Here is a 24186-nt window from a genome sequence, read left to right as displayed (position 1 = left end):
GTATATAGAAGGTCATACAGGGGAAACTATATGTGGGCAACATGAATATAAAACAAGAAATACATGCTGTATACTGAACACACAATTTATTTTATTTTCAATAAGTAATGAATTTACCCAGGATGTCCTTAGCCTGCACTGGTTCAGTCATCTCCAGAGGCTCTCCGCGACCAGCACAATTGACAGCAGAGACTCTGAAGAAGTAGTTGACATTTGGTTTTAAATTGTGGACAACATATTCTGTTGTTTTGACCTCTCCTTTGGAGGTAATCATAGCCCATTCTTTTTCTCCCTCCACAAGCTTTTCCACCATGTAACTTGTGACCTCACTTCCTCCATCCCATTCTGGCTTGGACCAGCCCAAAGTGATGGAAGTCTTGGTAGAGTCCACCACCTTTAACTTGCAAGGCTCATCTGGTGGATCTGTAAGTACCATGTATTTGTTAAGTGGAGTGTAGATTAGTAATCATTACTTTTGTGGTAAATCTGTGAATCTAAGTGTACTTACCAACTGGGTCAGCAGCCTTATAATAGTCTGATGCATCAGAAAACGGTCCCTCTCCGGCCTTGTTAATGGCACACACACGATACTGGTATTCATTTCCTTCTGTCAAGTGATAAACTGTCTGTTTGGTGTCAGTGACAGGATCTTTATAAACTCTGATCCAGCGCAAGCTCTTCTTGTCTCGTCTCTCCAGGTAGTAGCCTGTCACAGCACTGCCTCCATCCACACCTGGTTTGCCCCATTCCACCACCATAGTGGACTTTGTAATGGTGGTCACCTCAGGGGTATGAGGCTGCCCAGGAGTTACTTTAAGAACAGACAATAGGTGTGTTAAGATCACATAACAGTGAAGTTAATGACAAAAAAGCCTGATAAAAATAAAATGTGTTAAAAAGAAGAAGAAACACACAGGATAGCTGCTGTGGATTCCATGCCACTCTAGTGAAACCTACCAAAGGCATTCTTAGCGATGACAGGCTCTGACTCCAGTGGTTCTCCAACTCCATACTTGTTAACACCCATTACACGGAATACATACTCATTTCCACGGACCAGCTTGCCAACGGCAATGTATGTCTGTTCACACCTTTCAGAAACTGTTGACCACACCACTCTACTGGTTTCACGTCTTTCAACAATGTAGTGGGTGACTTTGGAGCCTCCCTGGTCACACTCAGGGACAGGTTCCCAGCTGAACATAATTCTTTCTGCTGTGATGGAGTTGAAGTTAATAATGCCAGCTGGGGGTCCAGGTTTGTCTAAGGAAAGATAAAAAATGAAAATAACATGGATGGATGAGATGATTGAGGCTTTATAGTCTGGATTTAAACTGGTTAGGATTTCAGATGTAAGGAAATGTGAGAATCAATAACTTATAAATACCTAGGATTTCAATTCTGATGGTTGCAGATGCTGACCCCAGAACATTCTTAATCTTGATCTCATATGAACCTGTGTCATTGCGAGTTGCATCCTTGATCAGAACAGCAGAAGAGTCCGTTGTGCTTTCAACAGACACGGTGGAGGTTGTTACTAGCTCCTTTCCATTCTTGAGCCACTCAATTGTTGGTAGAGGCTTGGCAATAATTCCTACCCTGAGCTTAACTGTAGCTCCAGCTTTGTACTGAACTACATCCAGATACTCTGGAGGAAGGTCTATAGCTGGGGCACCTGTGACGAGAAACATTTATACAAGTGTATAAATAAAATTATTACAAGTAATTAATAAATGTCCATATAATTTTGGATTATATGCTCACCACATGCATCAACACAAGTCACTGGTCCAGCAATGAGAGATGGATTGCTGACAGACCCAACTGCATTCTTAGCATACACTCTGAACTCATAAGACTCATCCTGGGCCAGTCCAGATACAGTGAAACCCATCTCAATGATGTTTGTAAAGTTGGCCTTCACCCATCTGCCGCTGGGTGCCTCCCTCCTTTCTACACTGTAACCAGTAATCTTACTGCCACCATCATATGGAGGCCTCTGCCAGGCCAGACTGACCGAGTTCTTCGTGACTTCAGTGACATGAACATTTGCTGGGGGTTCTGTGTTGTTAAAGTGAGAAAGGTCCAAGTTTAATAAAATAACTGCAAAGATTTTCAGTTGTAAGCTCATATAATTAAGGCATAAAACTGCAAAAACTAAATACTTAAAATACTCACCACAGGCATCAATAGCAAGCACTTCTTCTGAGGTTTTGCTCATTTTTCCAATACCAGCAGAATTTTCAGCTGCCACCTTGAATTCATAGATAAGACCAGGGCAGATGTTTGTGACACGCCACTGGTTTCCTGGGATTGGGGTCTTATTGATTTTCTGCCAAAGGATGCTGGTCCTCTCTTTCATCTGGAGATGGTATCCAACCACAGAGTTTCCACCATCATTGACTGGCTCATTCCAGCAGACTGTGAGACTCTCTCTAGATACATAGCTAACCCAAGGTGTGGATGGAGGTCCAGGTACAGCTGTTATAGAACACACTCTTGTTAGAATACATTAACAAAGATGCCTTGTTCATAAAACAGAAGAATTGGAATTGAAGATACAGGATAAAGTGGCTTACTGTATGGAAGCTTTATCATGACCGGCTTGCTGTCAATATGATCACTGATACCATAACGATTCTCAGCCTTAATTCTGAACTGGTACTCCTCTCCTTTAGTCAGCTTAGTCACCTTGATCTCACTTCTGGCAATGGTAGTCGACACCTCTACCCAGGCAGGAGTGCTGGTTTCACGTTTAAGAACAACATAATTTGTAACAGGACTGCCACCATCGTATTCTGGAGGAGTCCATTTCAGACACACTGTGGTCTCTCCAACTTCTCCAATCTGAACTGGACCAACAGGAGGTCCAGGTCTGTCCAGCACAACGAAGATAATGAAAATCTTGGTAGTACCTCCTGCATTTGAGGCTGTGATTTCATATTTGCCAGCATCCACTGAAACACTTTCGTTTAGGGTGATGATTAAACTATCTGGAGTTACTTCTGTCAGCAGCCTCTTGGATCCCTTAATGACAACATTGTTCTTGGAAACAGTGACCTTTGGCATGGGCCTGCCAGTTAATGGAATCTCAAAGGTCAGATTGGATCCTGCTCTTACATAAACTGTATTCTTGGGGTAGTTCTTTAGGTCAAACTCTGGAGCCTCTGTTGGAAAAGAAAAATAATAACACAGGACTGTGGTAAGTCATGGCAGCTTAGTAGAACATTAATGTTTATCATTTCGGAAATACCATAGCTTTTAAAAACTTGCCCATTTATATAAATTAGGATTATTATAATTATTATTATAATTAGGATTAATTATACATAGACATAGCATGTCAGAAATGTACATTATGTAATATGTCTAATCTAAAAAGTTTAAAGTAATGACAACAACAATACCGTGTATTTCCTTGACAATAACCGGAACGATCATCTCCTTGGGTTCACTAAGTCCAGCATGGTTCTCAGCACGGACTCTGAAAAAGTACTCAGCACCTTCCCTAAGGCTCTTGATTGTGTGAGTCATGGTCCTCACAGTGGCACATTTCACCCATTTGGTCTGTCCTTTCTCCACAGCATCTATAAGGTAACCAGTGACTCTGCTTCCGCCATCATATTCTGGTCTGGTCCAGGCAATAGTAACACTGTCCTTGGTAACATTTGCAACTCCAAGTTTCATAGGTGGACTTGGTACCTCTATAACAGACAGCAGGACAATTTTATTAAGTCCATAATATTGACTTATGATGTTTTTAAAGAAAAAACCTTTACAGTGCATATGTTACCTGTGATCTTTGTCCCAGCCTTAGCATCCTGAGGGACACCCACTCCATACTCATTTTCTCCAATAACTCTAAAATAATAGATAGCTCCCTCCTGTAGGTCTTCCACCTTGTAAGTCAGAGCGTGGCAGTTGCTAGTCACAGACACCCAGGCTTTCTTACTGGCCTCACGTTTTTCAACATGGTAGGCCTTTACTGCATCACCACCATCATTCTCTGGAGGATCCCAAGTGAGGGTTGCAGAATCCCTGGTCACTGAAGATACTTTAACATTCACTGGGGGTCCTGGAGAGTCAAGTACTTTGACAACCACAGGCAATGTTGCTTTTCCTAGTGGTGATTCAATTGTGACAGTGTATTCTCCAGAGTCATTTCTAGTTGAATTCTCAATAGTCAATGAAGTGCTGGATTCTGTTGATTCAATGGTTCCTCTGACTTTCAGATCAACACCCTCCTTAGCCCATGTCACTGATGGCAAAGGGTTTCCCTTGAATGGCACATTAAGAGTAAATGCTGTACCATGCTTAACAGAGAGCACTTTACGCATCTCAATGTCAACATCAAATGATGGTTCTGCAGTTCTGTCCTTTGCGGCAGATGGATTTGAATATGGACTACGCATACTGCTGCCAACTTTATTGATTGCTTTAACACAGAATTCATATTCTGCATCTGTCTTCAATCCAGTGATGGTGAATTCTAAGCTCTTTGTAAGAGGGATGGCCTCAACCCATCTTGCTAGTTCTTCAGGTGACTCAAGTACCTCCTCTTCCTCCTCATATTCTTCTTCTTCTTCTACCTCTGGTTTCTGGATGTAGTCTCTGTATTCTACACTGTATCCAAGGATATGAGCACCACCATCATCTGTTGGTGGTTTCCAGACAATAGACACGCTGTCTTTGGTTGAATTCTCAATCTTTGGCTTGGTTGGTCGAGAAGGAACAACCACAGGATCTACTGCTCTGAATGTTGCAGATGGTTCACTCGGTGGACTCAAACCAGCTGCATTTTCAGCATAAACTCGGAAGTCATATTCACAACCCTTGCGGAGTTTGGTTACTACTGTGGTAAATTCAGGAACTGGATCTCTGTTCACACGGACCCAACGCATGCTTGTTTTCTCACGCCGCTCAATCACATATCCAGTAATGGGACTGCCTCCATCATTGGCTGGCTTGCACCAGGTGAGGGTCATTGAGTCTCCAGTTATAGTAGTGACATCAACACTAGCTGGAGCAGTGGCAAAGGTGTATGGATCTGTAACCTTTATAACATCACTCTCCAGAGCTTCACCAACACCATGCCTGTTAACAGCAAGAACCCTAAAGATATAGTCATTGTCCTTGAGCAGGCCTGTGACTTTAAAGAATGTTTTTGTGACATCTGCCTTCACCAGTGTCCATGACAGCCGACTGGTCTCACGTTTTTCAACAACATAATGAGTGATGTCTGCACCACCAGATTCCTGAGGTGGACCCCAAGACAGAGTGCACTCTGCTGCTGTGACACCTGTGATCTGAAGTGGTCCTGCTGAGGGTCCTGGCCTATCTAGAATCACACAGTTTATTGGCATGGTAACTGTTCCACCAATATTTTGTAAAGTCAGGGCATACTGTCCAGAATCCCTTCTGATACAATCCTTCACAGTGAGACATGTGCTGGTGTCTGTTGAAACAATTTGAATTCTAGCTCTTAGCTCGATTTCTTTGCCATCCTTGGTCCATGAAATGACAGGAGCAGGACGTCCCGCAAGATCCGCATTAATCTTTAGAGTTTCTCCGGCTTTCACAAACACTGTCTCTCTGAACTTCACATCAATCATGATGCGTGGTGGCTCCACATCATCTCTAATAGTGATGGGGCCAGTATTGTCTGATGGTATACTAAACAGTCCAGCTGCATTCTTTGCAATGACACGGAAATCATACTGGCTGTTCTCTGTAAGGCCTGTCACATCATAATGGGTCTCAGGTACATTAGTGAAGTTGCACCTTGTCCATCGTCCTTCTGGAAGGTCTCTGCGTTCAATTGTGTAACCAGAAACCTTTGCTCCACCATCATATTCTGGTTTTTCCCAAGATAAGGAGACTGATGTTCTGGTGATTGCAATGATAATGGGTGTACCTGGAGGGTCACATGGATCTCTTGCTGCTACAGCTTCACAAGCCTTGCTACATTTACCAATACCAGCAATATTTTCAGCATATACACGGTATTCATACATCATGCCCTCTTCAATTCCAGTGACTTTGTACTCTGTATCTTTGATCATTCCTCTGTTCATCTTTGTCCAAAGAATGCTAGAACGCTCCTTCCTCTCCAAGTGGTAGCCCAGAACAGGACTACCACCATCACTAACTGGCTCATTCCAAGTCACCAACATATAAGACTTGGTGGCCAGTTTCACTATGGGTGTAGAAGGAGGTCCGGGCTGTTTAAAATTGTACTGAGCAGTGATTCCAGGTGAATCCAGATAGCTACTCTTTCCATAGCGGTTAACTGCATAAATACGAAACTGATACTCTGCTCCATGTGTAAGGCGGCCAGCTTTGAAAGCTGTTCTAGCAACATTACTTGCTATCATCTGCCATTCCTGTGTGTTTGTGTCTCTCTTCTCCACAATGTAGTTGCTGATGGAGCAGCCACCATCATATTCTGGTGGGGACCAGGAAAGGGAGATGCTGTCTGAAGTCACTGCATCCACCTTAATTCCTTTAGGTGGACCTGGCTTATCAAGGACAATGACTCCAATATCTGCTGTAACAGTTCCTGCTGTGTTTGCCAAAGTAATTTCATACTTCCCAACATGTTCCTTCTTAGCCTCTTTGATAATGATTTTGGATGAGGCTGCAGTGTTTAAGATAGAAACTGATGTGGTTTGCTTCAAAGGGAGGCCATCCTTCTTCCAGGACACAGCGGGCTTTGGTCTGCCTCTTATTGGAACCTCAAAAGTGAGGTCATCTCCAGCCTTCACAGTGTATGTGGTAAACAGCAAGTTGATAGATGGTTCAATAGCAACATCCTTTGCAACCACAGGTAAGCCAAGATCCTTTGGCTCACTCTTCCCCTTCTCATTGATTGCAACAACTCTGAATAAATAAGCTTCATTTGGAGTTAAATTAGGAATAGTTGCTTCCAGTACCTTAACTGTACATGCTGTGCCCCATTTATCCCCACTCTTAGGCTTAAATTCTACATTGTAGCACATTACTTTGCATCCACCATCATGAGCAGGTTTCTCCCAAGCCAGTGACACACTGGTCTTGGTCAAATCTACAAGGGTAACCTTGCTTGGTGGCAAAGGTACCTCAGCTACCTTTACTTCTTTGGTTTCAACCATCTGGCCTTGGCCATATTCATTAACAGCACAGATTCTAAAGTAGAAAATTCCACCTTCTGGCAGGTCTTCTACCTTAAATGAGTTTGCTGTGCAGTTGCTGGTGACAGCAGTATAGGCCTTCCTAACAGACTCTCTCTTCTCTATGATGTAGTTTGTGATTTTAGAGCCACCATCAGTAAGTGGAGTATCCCAGGCAAGAGTCACTGAATCCTTCTTTAGCTCCTTCACGGTAAAGTTTTGTGGTGCACTCGGTGTATCCAAAATTCTCACTGCAACAATTGCAGATTTTTTGCCACTACTGTTTTCTAGTGTTAGTGAGTATTTGCCACTGTCAAAGCGATTAACATTGTCAATGACAAGCATGGTGTATGAGCTAGTAGTATCAATTACAGCACGCTCTGTAAGGGTACCATCAACTTTCTCCCATTTTACAGCAGGCTCAGGTCTTCCTCTGATGGTGACAAAGAGGCGTAGAGTTCCACCAGCACGGACAGATAGAACCTTTCTGAGTTCAGCATCAAGTTCTATCTCTGGTGCTTCTGCCCTGTCAGAAGTAACCACTGTGCCATGGACATTAGCAGCCTCCCCCACTCCTTCTGAATTTATTGCATAGACACGGAACTGGTACTCTCCACCCTCCTTCAAGTCTGTTATAGTTAATTTGGTGGCTTGAATGCCACTGGGTGGAGTGAACATTGTCCATTCTTTTTCAACTGGTGCTTCCACTGCTGGTGCTATCTCTGCCTCCTCTGTTGACTCAGGTACCGGCGTATACTCCCTCATTTCAACAATGTATCCCTTGATATAAGCACCGCCATCAAAGTCAGGTTTGCCCCAAGACAGAGAGACAGAGGACTTTGTGTAGTCTGTTACTTTAGGGTGGTGCGGAGGCCCAGGTGGTGTTATGGCATCACATGCCCTGTAGAACAGGGACAGCTCACTGAAATCTCCCATTCCAACCTCATTCTCAGCAGCAACACGGAACTCATAGAAGTGATCTGTGATCAGACCTGTGACTTTAAAGTGAGTGTCTGTAAGCTTTTGTCTGTTGCATTTTGTCCACCGTACACTGTCTTTGTCACGTTTTTCAAGATGGTAGCCTTCAATTTCAGCTCCACCAGTCTGTTCAGGAGCTGTCCATGACAAAACTATAGAGTCCTTTGTGATCAGACTGGCTTCTGGAGATCCAGGAGCACTAGGAGGCTTGTAAGGATTGCGTGCAATGATTGGTTCACTTTCCAGATAGTCACCAATGCCATATTTGTTCACTGCTCTGACTCTGAAAATGTATTCATCTCCAGGAAGCAAATTTGTTACTTTATGGTACAGTCCCTTGATGCCTGATGCAGCCACTGTCCAGGACAACCTGCTAGTCTCTCTCTTCTCCAGCACATAGTGGGTGATACTGGCTCCGCCATCTAGAGCTGGCTCAGACCAGGCAAGAATGCACCTGTCGGCCATGACTCCAGTAACCTTCATGGGTCCAGTGGGTGGACCTGGTTTATCAAGGACTTTAACTGTGATAGGGAACACTTTTGTACCACCCAGATTTTTGAGGATGAGGTCATAGTGGCCACTATCAAGCTTGGTTACATCCTTAATCGTCATTGCTGCACGTTTCTGTGTAGTTTTCACTTCAGTGCGCAAGGCTTTGTCCATTTCCTTGCCCTCTTTTAGCCAGAGCACCTCAGGAATTGGTTTTCCATAGATGTCTGCATCCAGAAGCAGATTTTCTCCAGCATTTACAACAATAACATCTTTGTATTTAGGATCCATTGAGGCCCTTGGTGGTTCAATTTCATCAGTAGCAGTAATAGGTCCAGAGCTGTCAGATGGCTCGCTAAAGATGCCAGCTGCATTTCTTGCAATAACTCTAAATTCATATTGCTCATTTTCTGTCAGACCAGTGACAGTGTATTCAGTCTCAACTATATTGGTAAAGTTAGCTCTTACCCAGCGTCCATCAGGAGAGGCGAGGTCTTTCCTTTCCACAATATATCCATTCACTTTGCTACCACCATCATACTGAGGCTTAGTCCACTGAATCCTGATCTGGTTCTTAGAAATAGATACAGCTTCTGGGGTACCAGGAGGATCACATGGGTCACGAGCAACAAAGGACTCGGATACTTTACTGCATCGGCCAATGCCAACAATATTTTCAGCATAAACTCTAAATTCATATCCAATACCCTCCTCGAGGTTAATGATCTTGAATTGGGTGTCCGTGATGAGAGTCTTGTTCAGTTTGTTCCATAGAATGCTGCTTCTTTCCTTGCTTTCCAAATGGTAGCCAATAACTGCACTTCCACCATCATTGACTGGCTCATTCCATTCAATGATCATCATTTCTTTAGTTGCAGATTTCACATGTGGTGTTCCTGGAGGACCCGGTGGTTTGAATGGATATTGCACCACAATGGCCTTGGAATCCAGAGGCACACCCTTTCCATATCTATTTTCAGCTATGATTCTGAACTGATATTCTGAACCTGTCTTCAGCTTGCTGACCTTAAAAGCTGTTCTAGCTAGCTGAGTGGTGACTGTTTGCCATGTTGTACTGGTTGTGTCTCTCTTTTCCACTATGTAATTCTTTACTTGGCATCCACCAGTGTACTCTGGGGGGTCCCAGGAGAGATGGACAAAGGTGTTGCTCACTTCAACAATCTTGACTGGCCCTTTTGGTGGACCAGGCTTGTCGAGGATAATGACAGATACATCCTCTGCAATTGTTCCAGTTGTGTTGGCTGCTGTAATTGTGTATTTGCCAAAGTCCTCCTTGGATGCCTCAGTAATTTCTATTCCTGTTGTTGCTGAAGTGGATATTATATTCATTCTTGATGTCACCTTCAAAGGCTGACCATCCTTGGCCCAGGTGATTTTAGGTTTTGGCTTGCCAAGAACAGGAAACTCTAACTTTAGATCCTTTCCAGCTAATACACTGTAAGTGTTGAATGGAATTTTGATGCTGGGCTCCATGGTCATGTCAGTGGCAATCACAGGTGCAGCAAGTGCTTTTGGCTCACTCTTTCCCTTTTCATTGTAAGCAATGATGCGGAATAGGTATTCTGTTCCAGCTGTAAGGCCTGTGACAGTACCTTCACATGTTTTTGTATTTGTTGCAACTCCCCACTTATCTGTACCCTTAGGTTGCATCTCAATTAGATAGCCAGCAATTCTGCTCCCTCCATCCTGCTCAGGTTTCTCCCAGGCCAGTGAGACACTGGACTTAGTGACATCAGTGAGGAAGACCTTTCCAACAGGCAGTGGTACTTCAGAGGCCTTGGAGGCAGTCTTTGTTTCCACAGCCGGCCCAATTCCATATTCATTCTCAGCCATGACTCTAAAGTAGTACATAGCACCTTCAATCAAGTTCTCAACTTTGAATGTTGTTTTGGTGCATTTTGTGGACACATTTGCATATGCCTTTCTTGTTGATTCACGTTTGTCAATGACATAGTTCTTGATTTTGGCACCTCCATCAATCAATGGAGCATCCCAAGCAAGAGTGATAGAGTCCTTTCTGATTTCTTTAACAACAAGGTTCTGTGGGGCCCCAGGGGCATCCAGAATTTTAACTGAAACAAACTCAGACACGGTGCCACTGCTGTTAGTCAGTGTGAGGGTGTATTTTCCTGAGTCACTTCTGTCACATGAGTCAATAGACAACTGTGTGAAATTATGAGCTTTCTCGACCACTGGTTTTTCAGTCAGGTTCCCGTCATCCTTAGTCCACTTTATCTCAGGTGTTGGTCTGCCCTTAAATGGAATATTGATTCTAACAGAGCCGCCTGCTTTCAGTACAATGCCCTTCCTCAGCTCAGAGTCAAGGTGGATCTCAGGTGGTTCGACCCTTTCTTCAGGCTTAGCTGTTCCAGAGAGAACTGCCGGCTCACCAACTCCCAATTTGTTCAGAGCACACACTTGGATCTTATACTCCTGACCCTCAGTAAGCTTTGTAATTTCATATTTGTTGACACGCAGGCCAGTTGGAGGAGTGACCATGATCCATTCTTCCTCTTCAGCCTTGCAGACTTCAACAATATATCCTTGAATGACACTGCCACCATCAGACAGAGGCTTACCCCATGACACAGTAATAGAAGTCTTTGTTGAGTCAATCACATGCACATATCCTGGGGCTCCAGGTTTGTACTTGGGATCACAGGCCTTGTAGTATGAACTTGCAAGGCTTGGCTCTCCCACTCCAACTATGTTCTCAGCAGCCACTCTGAATTCATACTCATGGCCTGTGGTCAGGCCTGTAACTCTAAATGACAGATCAGTGACCTTCTGTCTGTTGCATCTGGTCCATTTGATACCGGTTCTATCCTTTTTCTCAATTATGTAATTTGTAATTTCACTGCCACCATCAGTCTCAGGGGCAGACCAAGAGATGGTCATACCATCATGGGCAATGTTAGATACATCCTCAATGTGAGGTGGACCAGGAAGAACAAATGGAGTTTTCATTATTACTGCACCAGACTCCAGTGGCTCACTTACACCATGACTATTAACTGCCATTACACGGAACATATACTCATCACCTTCCAATAATTTGGTAACTTTGTAGCATGTGGTGCCACAGTTGCTAGAAACAACAGTCCAAGCTAGACGACTTGTCTCCCTTCTTTCAATGATGTAATGTGTAATGGGACTACCTCCATCATGTAGAGGGGGGTGCCATACCAGTGTGCATCTATCTTCAGCGACTCCAGTGACGTGGAGTGGTCCTTCACACGGGCTAGGTTTATCCAGTACCAAAACCTTAAATGGAACAGTCTCACTGCCGGCTTCATTTGTCAGCTGGAGTGTATAAGTTCCACCATCAACTCTAATGGAGTCTTTAATGACAATCATTGCATGGTTTTCTGTGTTTCTGATCTCTAGTCGAAGTGTGTTTTCAACTGGTTTGTCATCTTTGAACCACTGGATTGTTGGCAGCGGCTTGCCACGTACATCAGCATCTAGCTTGAATGTCTCTCCAGCATTGACAATAATGGTCTTAGTGAATGTAGGATCAATGGAGAATTTGGGTGCCTCCACAGCATCACTTGCAGTTATAGGTCCACTGTTATATGATGGTTTGCTGACAGTGCCAACAGCATTTTTAGCAATGACTCTAAAGTCATACTGTGCATTTTCAGTCAGACCAGTCACTGTAAACTGGGTCTCAATCACATTCGTAAAATTTGCCTTTACCCACCTGCCCTCGGGCAGATCACGCTTTTCCACAATATAGCCAGTGATATTGCTTCCACCATCATATTCTGGTTTAGTCCACTGAATGACAATGGTGTCTTTGGTCACATGGATGGCCTCTGGTATTCCAGGAGGATCACATGGATCACGGGCAACACATCCCTCTGAGACTTTGCTGCTCCTTCCAATTCCAACAATATTTTCAGCATAAACCCTGTATTCATATTCAACACCCTCCTCCAAGGGGTAACTCTTGAAACTTGTCTCGTGGATGAGAGTCTTGTTGATCTTGACCCAGAGAATACTATTCCTCTCTTTCCTTTCAAGATGGTAGCCAAGAACAGGACTGCCTCCATCTGTGACAGGTTCATGCCACTCAACAATTTGGTGATCCCTAGAGAGAGAAGAGATGAAAGGAGTGCCTGGAGGGCCTGGCTCTCTGTATGGGTACTGAGCAACTACAGCAGATGAATCCAGACCATGGCTTTTACCATAACGGTTCTGGGCAATGATCCTGAACTGGTACTCAGCTCCAGTCTTTAGTCTAGATACTTTTATGGTGGTTCTGGCCCAGTTGATACTAACATTCTCCCATGTTGTAGTAGTCGTATCTCTTTTCTGTACAACGTAGTTTGAAATTTGGCATCCACCATTGTGTTTTGGTGGGTCCCATGATATAGTGACACTCTGTGTTGTGATTTCATCGAATCTCACAGGGCCACATGGAGGGCCAGGTTTGTCAAGTACAATGACTTCAATTGTTGTGTCCTTCTTTCCAGCTGAGTTGGCAACATTTATGCTGTACATACCACCATCATCGCCTGCTGCCTCTTTTATGCTTAGTGTTGTATGTGTTGGTGTATTGACAATATGGACTCTTGTAGTAAACTTCAAGGGGGCGCCATCTTTAGTCCATGTGATGGTAGGTTTAGGACGTCCAAAGATAGGAATGTCAATGTTAATGTCTTTGCCCACATGAACACTGTAGCTGCTGAATTCTGGACGGACATCTGGCTCAAAGACCAAGTTTTTGGTCATCACTGGCCCGGAAAGGACTTTGGGGTCACTCTTCCCTTTATCGTTGACAGCTGTAACTCTGAAAAGATACTCCTCTCCTGGGTTCAAATTGGGGACTGTTGCTTCCATTGTCTTAAAAGTGTTTACAGCAGACCATTTCTCTTGACCCTTCAGCTGCACCTCAAGCAAGTACTGCATGACCCTGCTACCACCATCATACTCTGGCCTCTCCCAGGCCACAGAGATGCTTGTTTTTGTCTGATCTGTAACAATTAAACTCTTTGGAGCCTGGGGCACTTCTGAGACCTTAAGAGGATCAACAGTTGCTGCAGGCAGACCAACACCATAAGCATTCTCTGCAAGTACACGGAAGTAGTAACTGCAGCCCTCCTGGAGTGGTTCGATCTGCCATGAAAGAGCATGACAATTTGTGACAACAGCTGCAAATGTTTTGCGTGTGCTTTCTCTTTTTTCAACAATGTAGTTTTTGATCTTGGATCCGCCATCCAACAGAGGTGGTTCCCATTCCAATGTTACTGACTGGTTTGTAATTTCTTTCACTTTAAGATTAACAGGAGCACTAGGTGTGTCAAGGACACGGACAACAACAAATGCAGATTTGGTTCCACTGGAATTCTCTGCAGAGACTGTGTATTTTCCACTGTCATTTCTGCTCATTTTATCAATCACAAGCAATGTATAACTGCTGGTTATCTCAACCTGAGCAGTCTCTTTAAGGGAAGCTTCATCTTTGTCCCACTTTATAGTAGGTGTGGGCCTGCCTTTGATAGGAATGAAGAGTCTTAGGGATGCACCAGCTTTAATGGTAACAATTTTTCTTAGTTCTGGGTCAATGTCAAGGTCTGGCTCATCTGCTCTGTCCTTAGCAACAACAATTCCAGCGACATCAGCATGCTCACCAACTCCTACTTTGTTGATTGCACATACTCTAAACTTGTATGCCTGGTTTTCTTTCAGATTTACAACTTCAAACTTAGTCTTCTTAACACCTGTAGCTGGTGTGCACATTATCCATTCTTCAACAACTGTGTCTGTGGCAGCTCCTTCAGCAGCAGGTGCTTCAGCAGTAGTAGAGCAGCACTCAACAATGTATCCCTGAATCTCACAACCTCCATCAGAAATGGGTTTTCCCCATGACAGGAATACTGATGTTCTTGTAGTGTCTGTAACTCTTGGGTTATGTGGTGGGCCAGGCCTAAAGATAGGATCAAGAGCTTTGTAGAAAACAGTTGGGGAGCTTGGCTCACCAACACCAACAGAATTCTCAGCTGCAACTCTGAATTCATAATTGTGGCTTTCCAAAAGTCCTTTGACCTTAAAACTCAAATCAGTGACTGTTTGTCTATTGCACCTAGTCCATCTTACGCCTTCTTTGTCATGCTTCTCAATTATGTATCCAGTTACAGGACTTCCACCATCTTCAGAAGGAGCCTCCCAGGTAAGCACCATTGAGTCCTTTTTAATATTTGAAACTTCTAAGTTCTTGGGTGATCCAGGTAGCATGTATGGATCCTTGATTATGACAGGAGGAGATTCAAGTGGTGCGCCTACTCCATATTGGTTGACAGCACGGACTCTGAAGATGTACTCATTTCCCTCCAGGAGCTTAGTAACTTTTAGACAAATGTTCTCCACTTTTTGTTCAACTACAGTCCAGATTAGTCTGCTTGTCTCTCTTCTCTCCACAATATAGTGACAGATCTTGCTGCCACCATCCTGCAATGGTGGTTTCCATGCAAGGCAGCATCTGTCTTTGGTTATTCCTGTGACAACAAGAGGCCCTTGTGGTTCTCCAGGTTTATCTAGAACAACAACATTGACCTGTACAGTCTTTTCTCCTCCAGGATTTTTCAGCAGCAAAAGGTATTGCCCTCCATCAGACAGTTTAGCTTCTTTGACAGATATAAAAGCTTTGGTGGGTGTGTTCTTGATTTCCCTGTGAATTGTGTTGCCTAGTTCCTGCTCTCCCTTCATCCAGTGGATAGAGGGCAGTGGTTTTCCGTGAACATCTGCATCAATTTTGAAGTTGTCGCCAGCAGTGACCACAATATTCTGTGTATACTCTGGGTCAATGCTTATGCGCGGTGGCTCAATCTCATCTCTGGCAGTAATTGGACCAGTGCTGTAAGAAGGAATACTGAAAACACCAGCAGCATTTCTGGCAACAACACGGAACTCATATTGATTGCCCTCCACAAGTCCACTTGCTAAATATTCTGTCTCAATTACATTAGTAAAATTAGCCTTCAACCAACGACCCTCTGGAAGCTCCTTCTTTTCCACAATGTAGCCTGTAACCTTTGCACCACCATCATACTCAGGTTTAGTCCAAACAATAGTCACTGAGTCCTTAGTAATCTTTATTGCCTCTGGGGTGCCAGGTGGATCACAAGGATCTCTAGCAATATAGCCCTCCGACACTTTACTTGCTTTGCCTATTCCAACTATGTTTTCAGCATACACTCTGTATTCATACTCCATTCCTGGTTCTAGGCCAGTGGTCTTAAAGGTTTGGTCTGTAATAAGAGATTTGTTTAGTTTGACCCAAAGGATGCTGTTCCTCTCTTTACGTTCAAGGTGGTAGCCCAAGATAGAACTTCCACCATCGATGACAGGTTCATTCCAGGTGACCACCATGCTATCTTTGGTGCAGACTGCAATGGATGGTGTACCTGGAGGGCCTGGGAGTTTATATGGATATTGAGCCAAAATGCATGCTGATAGAAGAGCTGGGCCTTTTCCATATCTGTTTTCTGGAGTAATTCTAAACTGATACTCAGAACCTGTTTTCAGCCTGCCTGCCTTAATTTTGGTCCTTGCTAGGTTGGAAGATACAACCATCCAGGTAGTCGTAGATGTGTCTCTCTTTTCCACAATATAGTTTTTGATGGTGCAACCACCATCATACTCTGGTGGATTCCAGGAAATGGTTACACTGTCAGAAGTGACCTCCTCTACCTTAACTGGACCACCTGGTTGGCCAGGTTTGTCAAGAACAACAATGCCAATATCTGCTTTTGTCTCTCCTGCTGTGTTGGTAAGAGTAATAATGTAGTGTCCAACATCATCTTTAGTAGCTTCTTTTATAGTGAGATTCAGCATTGTGTCTGTTGCACCAAAGTTTACTCTGCTAGTTCTCTTAAGAGGGAGACCATCCTTTACCCATGAAACTGTTGCTTTGGGGCGTGCAATATAAGGAACCTCCACTGTCAAGTCTTCTCCTGCCAACACAGTAAATGTGTTGAACAACATTTTGACAGCAGGTGCAATAACAAGGTCTTTTACAATCACAGGAACTCCAATCTGACGTGGATCACTTGTTCCTTTTTCATTTCTTGCAGCAACACGGAACATATATTCTTCACCTGCATTTAGTCCACTAATAGTAGCTTCTGTTTCTTTTGCAATCAGTGCTTGGGTCCACTTGTCAGCACCCTTAGGCAGGATCTCAACAACATAACAGCCCACTCTACTGCCACCATCATGCTCTGGCTTCTCCCAGGAGAGAGTGACACTGTTTTTGGTAACATCCTTAAGAGTGATTTTGCCAGGAGGCTGTGGTTTCTCTGACACCTTAACTGATTCACCAGTCTCAATGGGCAAGCCGATGCCATACTCATTCTCCGCTAAAACTCTAAAGTAATAGTTGCATCCTTCCAGGAGCTGGTAAACAGTGAAGGTGGTTTGATAGCAGAGAGCATTGACTGTGGCATATGCTTTTCTTGTAGACTCGCGTTTTTCAACAACATAATTCTTAATCTTAACTCCACCATCATTCACTGGTGGATCCCAAGTCAGAGTCACAGCATCCTTTGTCACAGCAGTAATCTTCAGATTCTGTGGGGCACTTGGTGTATCAAGCACTCTGACTTGTACTGTAACTGTCTTGGAGCCAGAGCTGTTCTCAACAGTAAGATTATACTTTCCACTGTCAAATCGGTTGACATTTTCAATTATCAGTGATGTGTATGATGTTGTGCTGTCAATGATTGCCCTCTCAACTGGCTCCCCGTCTCCTTTGGTCCATTTTACCTGAGGGGGTGGTCTGCCTCTGATAGGCACAAACAGTCTAAGTGAACAGCAAGCTCTAAGCCTGACAACTGACCGAAGTTCGGCATCCAAATCAATCTCAGGAGGGAGAAGCCTGTCCTCTGCCTTTGGATTACCAGGTACAGATGCTGCCTCTCCAATTCCTTCACTATTGACAGCAGAGATGTGAATCTTGTACTCTTGATTCTCCTTCAGGTTAACAATGGTGAATGAGGTAGCAAGAAGACCTTCCTTGGGTGTCACAATGGTCCATTCCTCTTCTTCCTTCTTTTCAGATGGGATGCATGTCTCTACAATGTAGCCCATAATTTCACAGCCACCATCAAATGCAGGTTTGTTCCAAGCAACAGTAATTGAAGACTTGGTTGTATCCAAGATTCTGGGGTTGCATGGAGCTCCAGGCTTGTATAGTCCATCAGTGGCCTTGTAGAATGGACTAGACACACTTGGTATACTCAATCCAGCAGCATTCTCAGCAATAATTCTGAATTCATATTCATGTCCAACAACAAGACCTGTTGCCTTGAACTGCAGATCTTTGACTTTCCTCTTGTTACATTTGACCCAACGGAGGCCCATTCTATCTTTTCTTTCAATATGGTAGGTGGTGATGGGAGTTCCACCATCACTCTTAGGTGCTTGCCACATGACAACCATTGAATCTTTAGTGATAGCTGTCACCTCAGCATTCTCAGGAGGATCTGGAATCACATATGGGTTGTCTGCAATAGTGGGTTGTGATTCAAGCGACTCACCAATTCCATATTTGTTCACTGCCATTACTCTGAAAATGTATTCGTTTCCTTTGAGCAGCTTAGTAACCTTGTATTGCGTATCTTGGAGGTCTGAAACAACACTGGTCCAAACCAGTCTGCTTGATTCACGCTTCTCAATCACATATCCTTCAATCTTGGAACCACCATCATCTGCAGGTGGAGCCCAGGAGAGTGCACAGTTCTCAGCTGTGACATCAGTCACCTTAAGAGGTCCAACTGGTGGTCCTGGTCTGTCAAGCACTTTAACATTAAAAATGTGCTTTGCAAATCCACCAACATTAGTGGCAGTCAAAATGAATTCACCTCCATCTGGCCTTATAGAGTCCTTGTTGGTTAGAGTAGTTGTCAGTTCAGTGAACCTAACTTCCAGTTTCATTGTATTCTCAACCTCCTTTCCATTCTTGGTCCAAACCATAGATGGTGTTGGTTGACCAGCAATATCAGCTTCAAGCTTGAATGACTCTCCTGCCTTTAGTAGAACAACATCCCTAAAGATGGCATCTACCATAATGCGTGGTTCAATAATGTCATCTTTGCAGATAATAGGATCTGAAGGCTCAGAAGGTATGCTCACTGCACCTGCTGAGTTTCTGGCTATGATACGGAACTCATATGAGGCATCTTGAGTCAGTCCACTAACAGTGAACGTTGTTTCAATTATGTTGGTAAAGTTGGCTCTCATCCAGCGACCAGCAGGCAGTTCTCTCTTCTCCACAATGTAGCCGGTGATTTTGAACCCACCATCATACTCAGGCTTTGTCCACTGAATAGTAATGGCATTCTTGTTGACAGATATTGGCACAGGCTGACCTGGTGGGTCAACAGGGTCCAAGGCCAATATTGGTTCTGAGGCCTTGCTGGGTTTACCAATTCCAGCCATGTTTTCAGCCATGACGCGAAACTCATAAGCAACTCCATCTTCAAGTCCAGAGGATTTAAAGATATTTCCTTTCACAAGACCCTTGCTAATCCTATACCACATTATGCCAGTTCTTTCTTTCCTCTCAACATGGTAGCCAATGACTTCATTTCCACCATCAGACACAGGCTCATTCCAGCCAACTGTTATTGAGTTTTTGGTAAATGCAACAACGTTAGGAGTACCTGGAGGACCAGGGACTTTGAATGGATAGGCAGCCACCACTGTCTCTGAAGTAATAGGAGGTCCAACACCATATCTGTTCTTAGCCTTTATTCTGAACTGATACTCTGATCCAGTATTTAACCGGATGGCTTTAAACATTGTGCGGATGACAGTAGACGACAACTCAGTCCATGTTTGAGAAGTGGTGTCTCGTATTTCAATGACATAGTTGTTGATGGGAACCCCTCCATCATTCTCAGGAGCTTCCCATGAAAAGATGCAATAAGTACGAGATATTTCCACAATCTTAACGGGTCCTTTGGGTGGACCAGGTACATCATGAACTTTCAGAGTGATACTGTCTGTCACAGATCCAACAATGTTCTTTCCTGTCATGGTGTATACACCACTGTCAGCTCTGGTGCACTCACTGATGCTGATAATGACCGTAGCAGCAGTAGTTTCTACATTGGTCCTCTGTGTGAGTTTCAGGGCTGCGCCATCCTTCTGCCAAGAGACAGTTGGTCTAGGACGTCCCATAACTGGAATTTCAACCTTGATATCATCTCCTGCCTTGGCAATAACAGTCTTGTGACAAACTCCACGTAGGTCAAACTCAGGCAAAGAAGTAGAATCCTTGACAACAATGGGTTTGCTCTCCTTTGGAATACTTCTACCTGAGTGATTGACAGCCATTACACGGAAAATGTACTCCTCATTCTCATTGAGATTCTTCACAGTGAAATCCATGTTCTTGACCGTTGTAATATGAGCCCACTGATCAGTTCCCTTCTTCTGGGCTTCCAGGACATATCCTGTAATTCTGCTTCCACCGTCATGTTTAGGTTTGGTCCAAGCCAGGCTGATAGAGTTCTTGGTGATATCAGTAGGAATAATGCTCTCTGGAGAGCTTGGTGTCTGGGATGCACGAATTGGATCAGAAGTTTCAACCGCCTCACCGATACCATACTCATTCTCAGCAGACACTCTGAAATAGTACTCACAACCTTCACCCAGGTCACAAATTCTGACTGAAGTAGTTGGGCACTTTGTAACAACAGTAGCAAAAGCCTTGCGTGTTGATTCTCTTTTCTCAATGATATAGTTTGTGATCTTTGCACCACCATCAATGAGAGGCATTTCCCACTGAAGCGTAATGCTTTCTTTGTCAATCTTGATTGGTTTTAGGTTAAGCGGAGGCCCAGGTGAATCCAGAACTCTCACGTGTATGTCAGCACTCTTCTTTCCAGCTGAGTTTTCGAGGGTAAGCTCATATTTGCCTGCATCAATTCTTGAACTCTCGGGAATGATCAGCATCGTAAATGATTCAGTGCTGTCAATGACTGCACGTGGAACAGGTCCGCCTTCCTTGGTCCAGGTGACAGTAGGTGTAGGACGTCCCTTGATTGGCACAAAAAGGCGAATGGAGCAGCCAGCTCTAACAACAAGAGTTCTTCTGAGCTCAACATCAAGCTCCATTGCAGGTTCAGCTGCATGCTCCACAATCTCAGTGAATTCCTTAGTTTCGGCAGGTTCTCCCACTCCTTTAGCATTCACAGCACTAATTCTGAAGCAGTATTTTGCACCAGTGTCTAGTTCAGGAACAACAAATTCTGTGATCCTAAGTAGAGACGATGGGGTATCCTTAACCCATTCTTCTGTTCCTTCTTTTTTGTGCTCAATGACATATCCAGTAACTTCCAGTCCACCGTTATGAAGAGGTTTTCCCCAGTTCAGAGTGGCAGTGGTTTTGGTTGTGTCTGTAACTCTTGGATTGACTGGAGGTCCAGGTGGATCTATAAGATATAAAAGAAGAAATTATTATTATTATAATTAATAAAATAAATCTAGAATTTTACACAAAAACCCCAAAAACTGTTGTTATATTGTTGAAATATTATGTCAGAGTCTGGTAGCCTTTTGCTTTTCACATCTATTTACTTACAGGCAACAACTATTGTCCTGACAACCATAGATGGTTCACTTGGCTCGCCAAACCCAGCTCTGTTCTCAGCAAGAACACGGAACTCATACTCCACATCCTCAGTGAGACCTGTGACTTCAAAGCTGAGTTCAGTGATGGATTTCTTGGATGCTCTGACCCATCTCATGCCTTTTTTCTCTTTCTTTTCAACACAATAACCTATGATGTCGCTTCCTCCATCTTCAGTTGGTCTTCTCCAGGTAACAGTGGCTGAATGTCCATCAACTTTTTCAACCTCTGGTTTGGAAGGTGGACCAGGTGGACCTATATGCATCCATAAAAGAAATATATTGATGAATCCAAATATTTAGCATTCTTCTTCCAGATATACTGTAGAACAAAAATAAATGATACGTACCAAATCTATCTACCATTTTAACTGCCTCAGAGTGAGATGGCTCACTGGCACCATACTGGTTAACAGCAGAGACTCTGAAGAAGTATTCATTGCCCTGGATGAGTTTGTTGGCCACATAGTGACAATCAATAATGTTATCTTCCAGGATAGTCCAGAGCAAACGGCTGGTCTCCCTCTTCTCCAGGGTGTAATACTTGATAGGAGATCCTCCGTCTTCAGTAGGAGCTGTCCATGTAAGAGTCACTTTTTCTGAGGATACACCACTGCATTCAATGGGTCCAGGAGCACCAGGAACATCCAGAACTTTGACCTTCACTGTTTCTTCCTTTACACCAAAGGGATTGCTGGCAGTGATTATGTAGTCTCCAGAGTCCTTCCTGCTAGCATATTTGACCGACAAAGTGGAGGATGTGGCAGTGGTCTCAATTTGAACAAGATCTGAGGGTTTAAAGTACTTTCCTCCCTTTGACCAGCAGGAGGTTGGTGCAGGTTTCCCTAAAATGCTTGTGGCAGTGATAACGATAGTATCGCCAGCTCGGACAGTCAAGCCTTCCATCACCTGAGCATCAATTATAATGGTTGGTGCAGCTGATGGAGGACAAATGGAAACATTTATTTTTATCATGCTGCCTGAAAACATTCAGAATGGTTTTAATATAGATTCATATCTCATCTTACCATATTCATCTCTGCAGATAATGGTATCTGTCTGCTCAGAGGGTGGACTGAGAGCGCCCGCAGCATTCTTTGCCCGAATTCTGAACTCGTATTTGCAGCCCTCTTGCAAATTGGTGACAGTGAATGCAGGTTCCACAACATTCACATTGTTTGCCTTTACCCAGATTTTAGAAGGCAGGTCTCTTTTCTCAATAATGTAGCCCGTCAGTCGGTGGCCACCATCAAACTGAGGTTCAGTCCACTGGAGGGTCACAGTGCTCCTTGTAATGCTGATTACATCTGGTTTACCAGGTGCATCTAGCGGTATAGATATGAAAATAATGAATGTATTGTTTTATATTTGAAAATCATTTTTGTAAAGATGTTTGTAATTTTTTCTTTTACTTACCAATGGGGTCCAGGGCCACCTGTGGATCAGTGGGGGCACTTGGTCTACCAATTCCAGCCAAATTAATTGCCATCACTCTGAACTCATACTCCAGACCTTCAGTCAGCCCAGTAACTTTATGTTCTTTCATCTTCAAGGCAGCTGGGCTTGCCCTCTTCCACAACATACTGTTTCTCTCCTTGAACTCAACATGATAGCCTGCACATATTACCAAAGCAAAATAAACCAAAATTTACATATAAAACATATCAAGAATACCGGGACAGAATAACATACTTGTTGATAGTTCAATTAAATTCAGTTTTATTTATGTAACCCAAAATAACAACAACAGTCATCTGAAGGCACTTAAATTGTAAGGTAAAGACCCTACAGTTGTACAGAGAAACCTTGACAATCAGACGATCCCCTTTCAGGGGAATCATGCTCAGGGAGGAGCAGCCATCTGCAACCAGAGAGGAGGTTGGTGAAATGTTAAAGCAGACCGTACCTGTAATAGGAGATCCTCCAGTCTTCCTTGGATCAGTCCAGGCAAGATAAGCTGAATCATGGCGCATGCTCATAATCTGAGGAGGAGCAGGAGCATCAGGAACATCTGTACAAAAACAGTGATGAAGAGTGATTAGCAGTCCAAAAAGACAAATAAATATTGAATAACAACACAATTCAGCCTTTGAAACAGTATACAGTACTTACTGAATGGATGTTTGGCTACAATGGGCTCAGATTTGAGTCCTTCGCCGACCCCATACTTGTTTTCGGCACATACTCTGAAGATGTATTCTGTGCCCTCATGAAGACCAGTTACTCTCATGGTGTTGGTCTCCACAACAGAGGACACAGTCACCCACATGTTTGTGATGGAGTCCCTCTTTTCCAGGATATAGTTGGTAATTTCAGAGCCACCATCATCCTTGGGAGGACCCCACTTTAGTGTGGCACCATCAGCAGCAACATCCTTGAACTTTACTGGTCCTCCAGGAATGCCAGGTTTACCCACCACCCTAATAAGGAAAAAGGATCATTTTGACCTTTTTTATGTGTAGACACTGTTGTATGGATATGGTGCAATTCATTTTGAGGAAAATACCCTTTAAATTCTATTACATAATCCTTACCTGACAAAGATGGTGGACTCTTTGCTTCCAGCACTGTTTCTCAGGGTGATGGTGTATTTGGAAGCATCAGTCCTTTGGCAGTCCCTGATGAGGAGGGTGGTGTTAACTGCTGAAGACTCGGCACACACTCGGCCGGTGTCTGTCAGGTCTTCATCATCTCCCTTCTTCCAGGTTACCTTGGGTGTAGGCTTGCCAATAATTGGGATCTTCAGGCGGACGGTACTGCCTTCCTTGGCAATGTAGCACATGTTGGGCAACTCCCTCAAGTCACAACTGGGAAGAACTTTATAGGAAAGGAGCAACTACTTAATATATCCATATTTAAAGACTTTATGTGCATACTTATTAAGTTCTTTGTCTGAAAGTTTCATAAAAGG

General features: G+C 43.7%; 1 protein-coding gene across 1 annotated transcript in view; it reads right to left on the bottom strand.

Annotated features, from left to right (window-relative positions):
- Positions 1-24186, bottom strand: part of ttn.1 (titin, tandem duplicate 1) — a 169836-nt gene that overhangs the window by 23574 nt on the left and 122076 nt on the right. The window contains exons 189-204 of the mRNA XM_025903492.1: positions 23810-24092; positions 23388-23695; positions 23182-23286; positions 22692-22889; positions 22304-22600; positions 21626-22213; positions 21229-21531; positions 3794-21079; positions 3408-3704; positions 2580-3167; positions 2179-2481; positions 1765-2061; positions 1388-1675; positions 958-1263; positions 509-811; positions 118-423 (exon numbers count right to left, since the gene is read on the bottom strand). Of these exons, the coding sequence (XP_025759277.1) occupies positions 118-423; positions 509-811; positions 958-1263; positions 1388-1675; positions 1765-2061; positions 2179-2481; positions 2580-3167; positions 3408-3704; positions 3794-21079; positions 21229-21531; positions 21626-22213; positions 22304-22600; positions 22692-22889; positions 23182-23286; positions 23388-23695; positions 23810-24092 (22056 nt within the window). The remainder of the gene's footprint in view (positions 1-117; positions 424-508; positions 812-957; positions 1264-1387; positions 1676-1764; positions 2062-2178; positions 2482-2579; positions 3168-3407; positions 3705-3793; positions 21080-21228; positions 21532-21625; positions 22214-22303; positions 22601-22691; positions 22890-23181; positions 23287-23387; positions 23696-23809; positions 24093-24186) is intronic.

This window comes from Oreochromis niloticus, linkage group LG16 (assembly GCF_001858045.2).
Source record: "Oreochromis niloticus isolate F11D_XX linkage group LG16, O_niloticus_UMD_NMBU, whole genome shotgun sequence".
Taxonomy (NCBI): domain Eukaryota; kingdom Metazoa; phylum Chordata; class Actinopteri; order Cichliformes; family Cichlidae; genus Oreochromis; species Oreochromis niloticus.
Note: the sequence above shows the minus strand (reverse complement) of the source record. Positions and strands in the feature narration are given on the sequence as shown.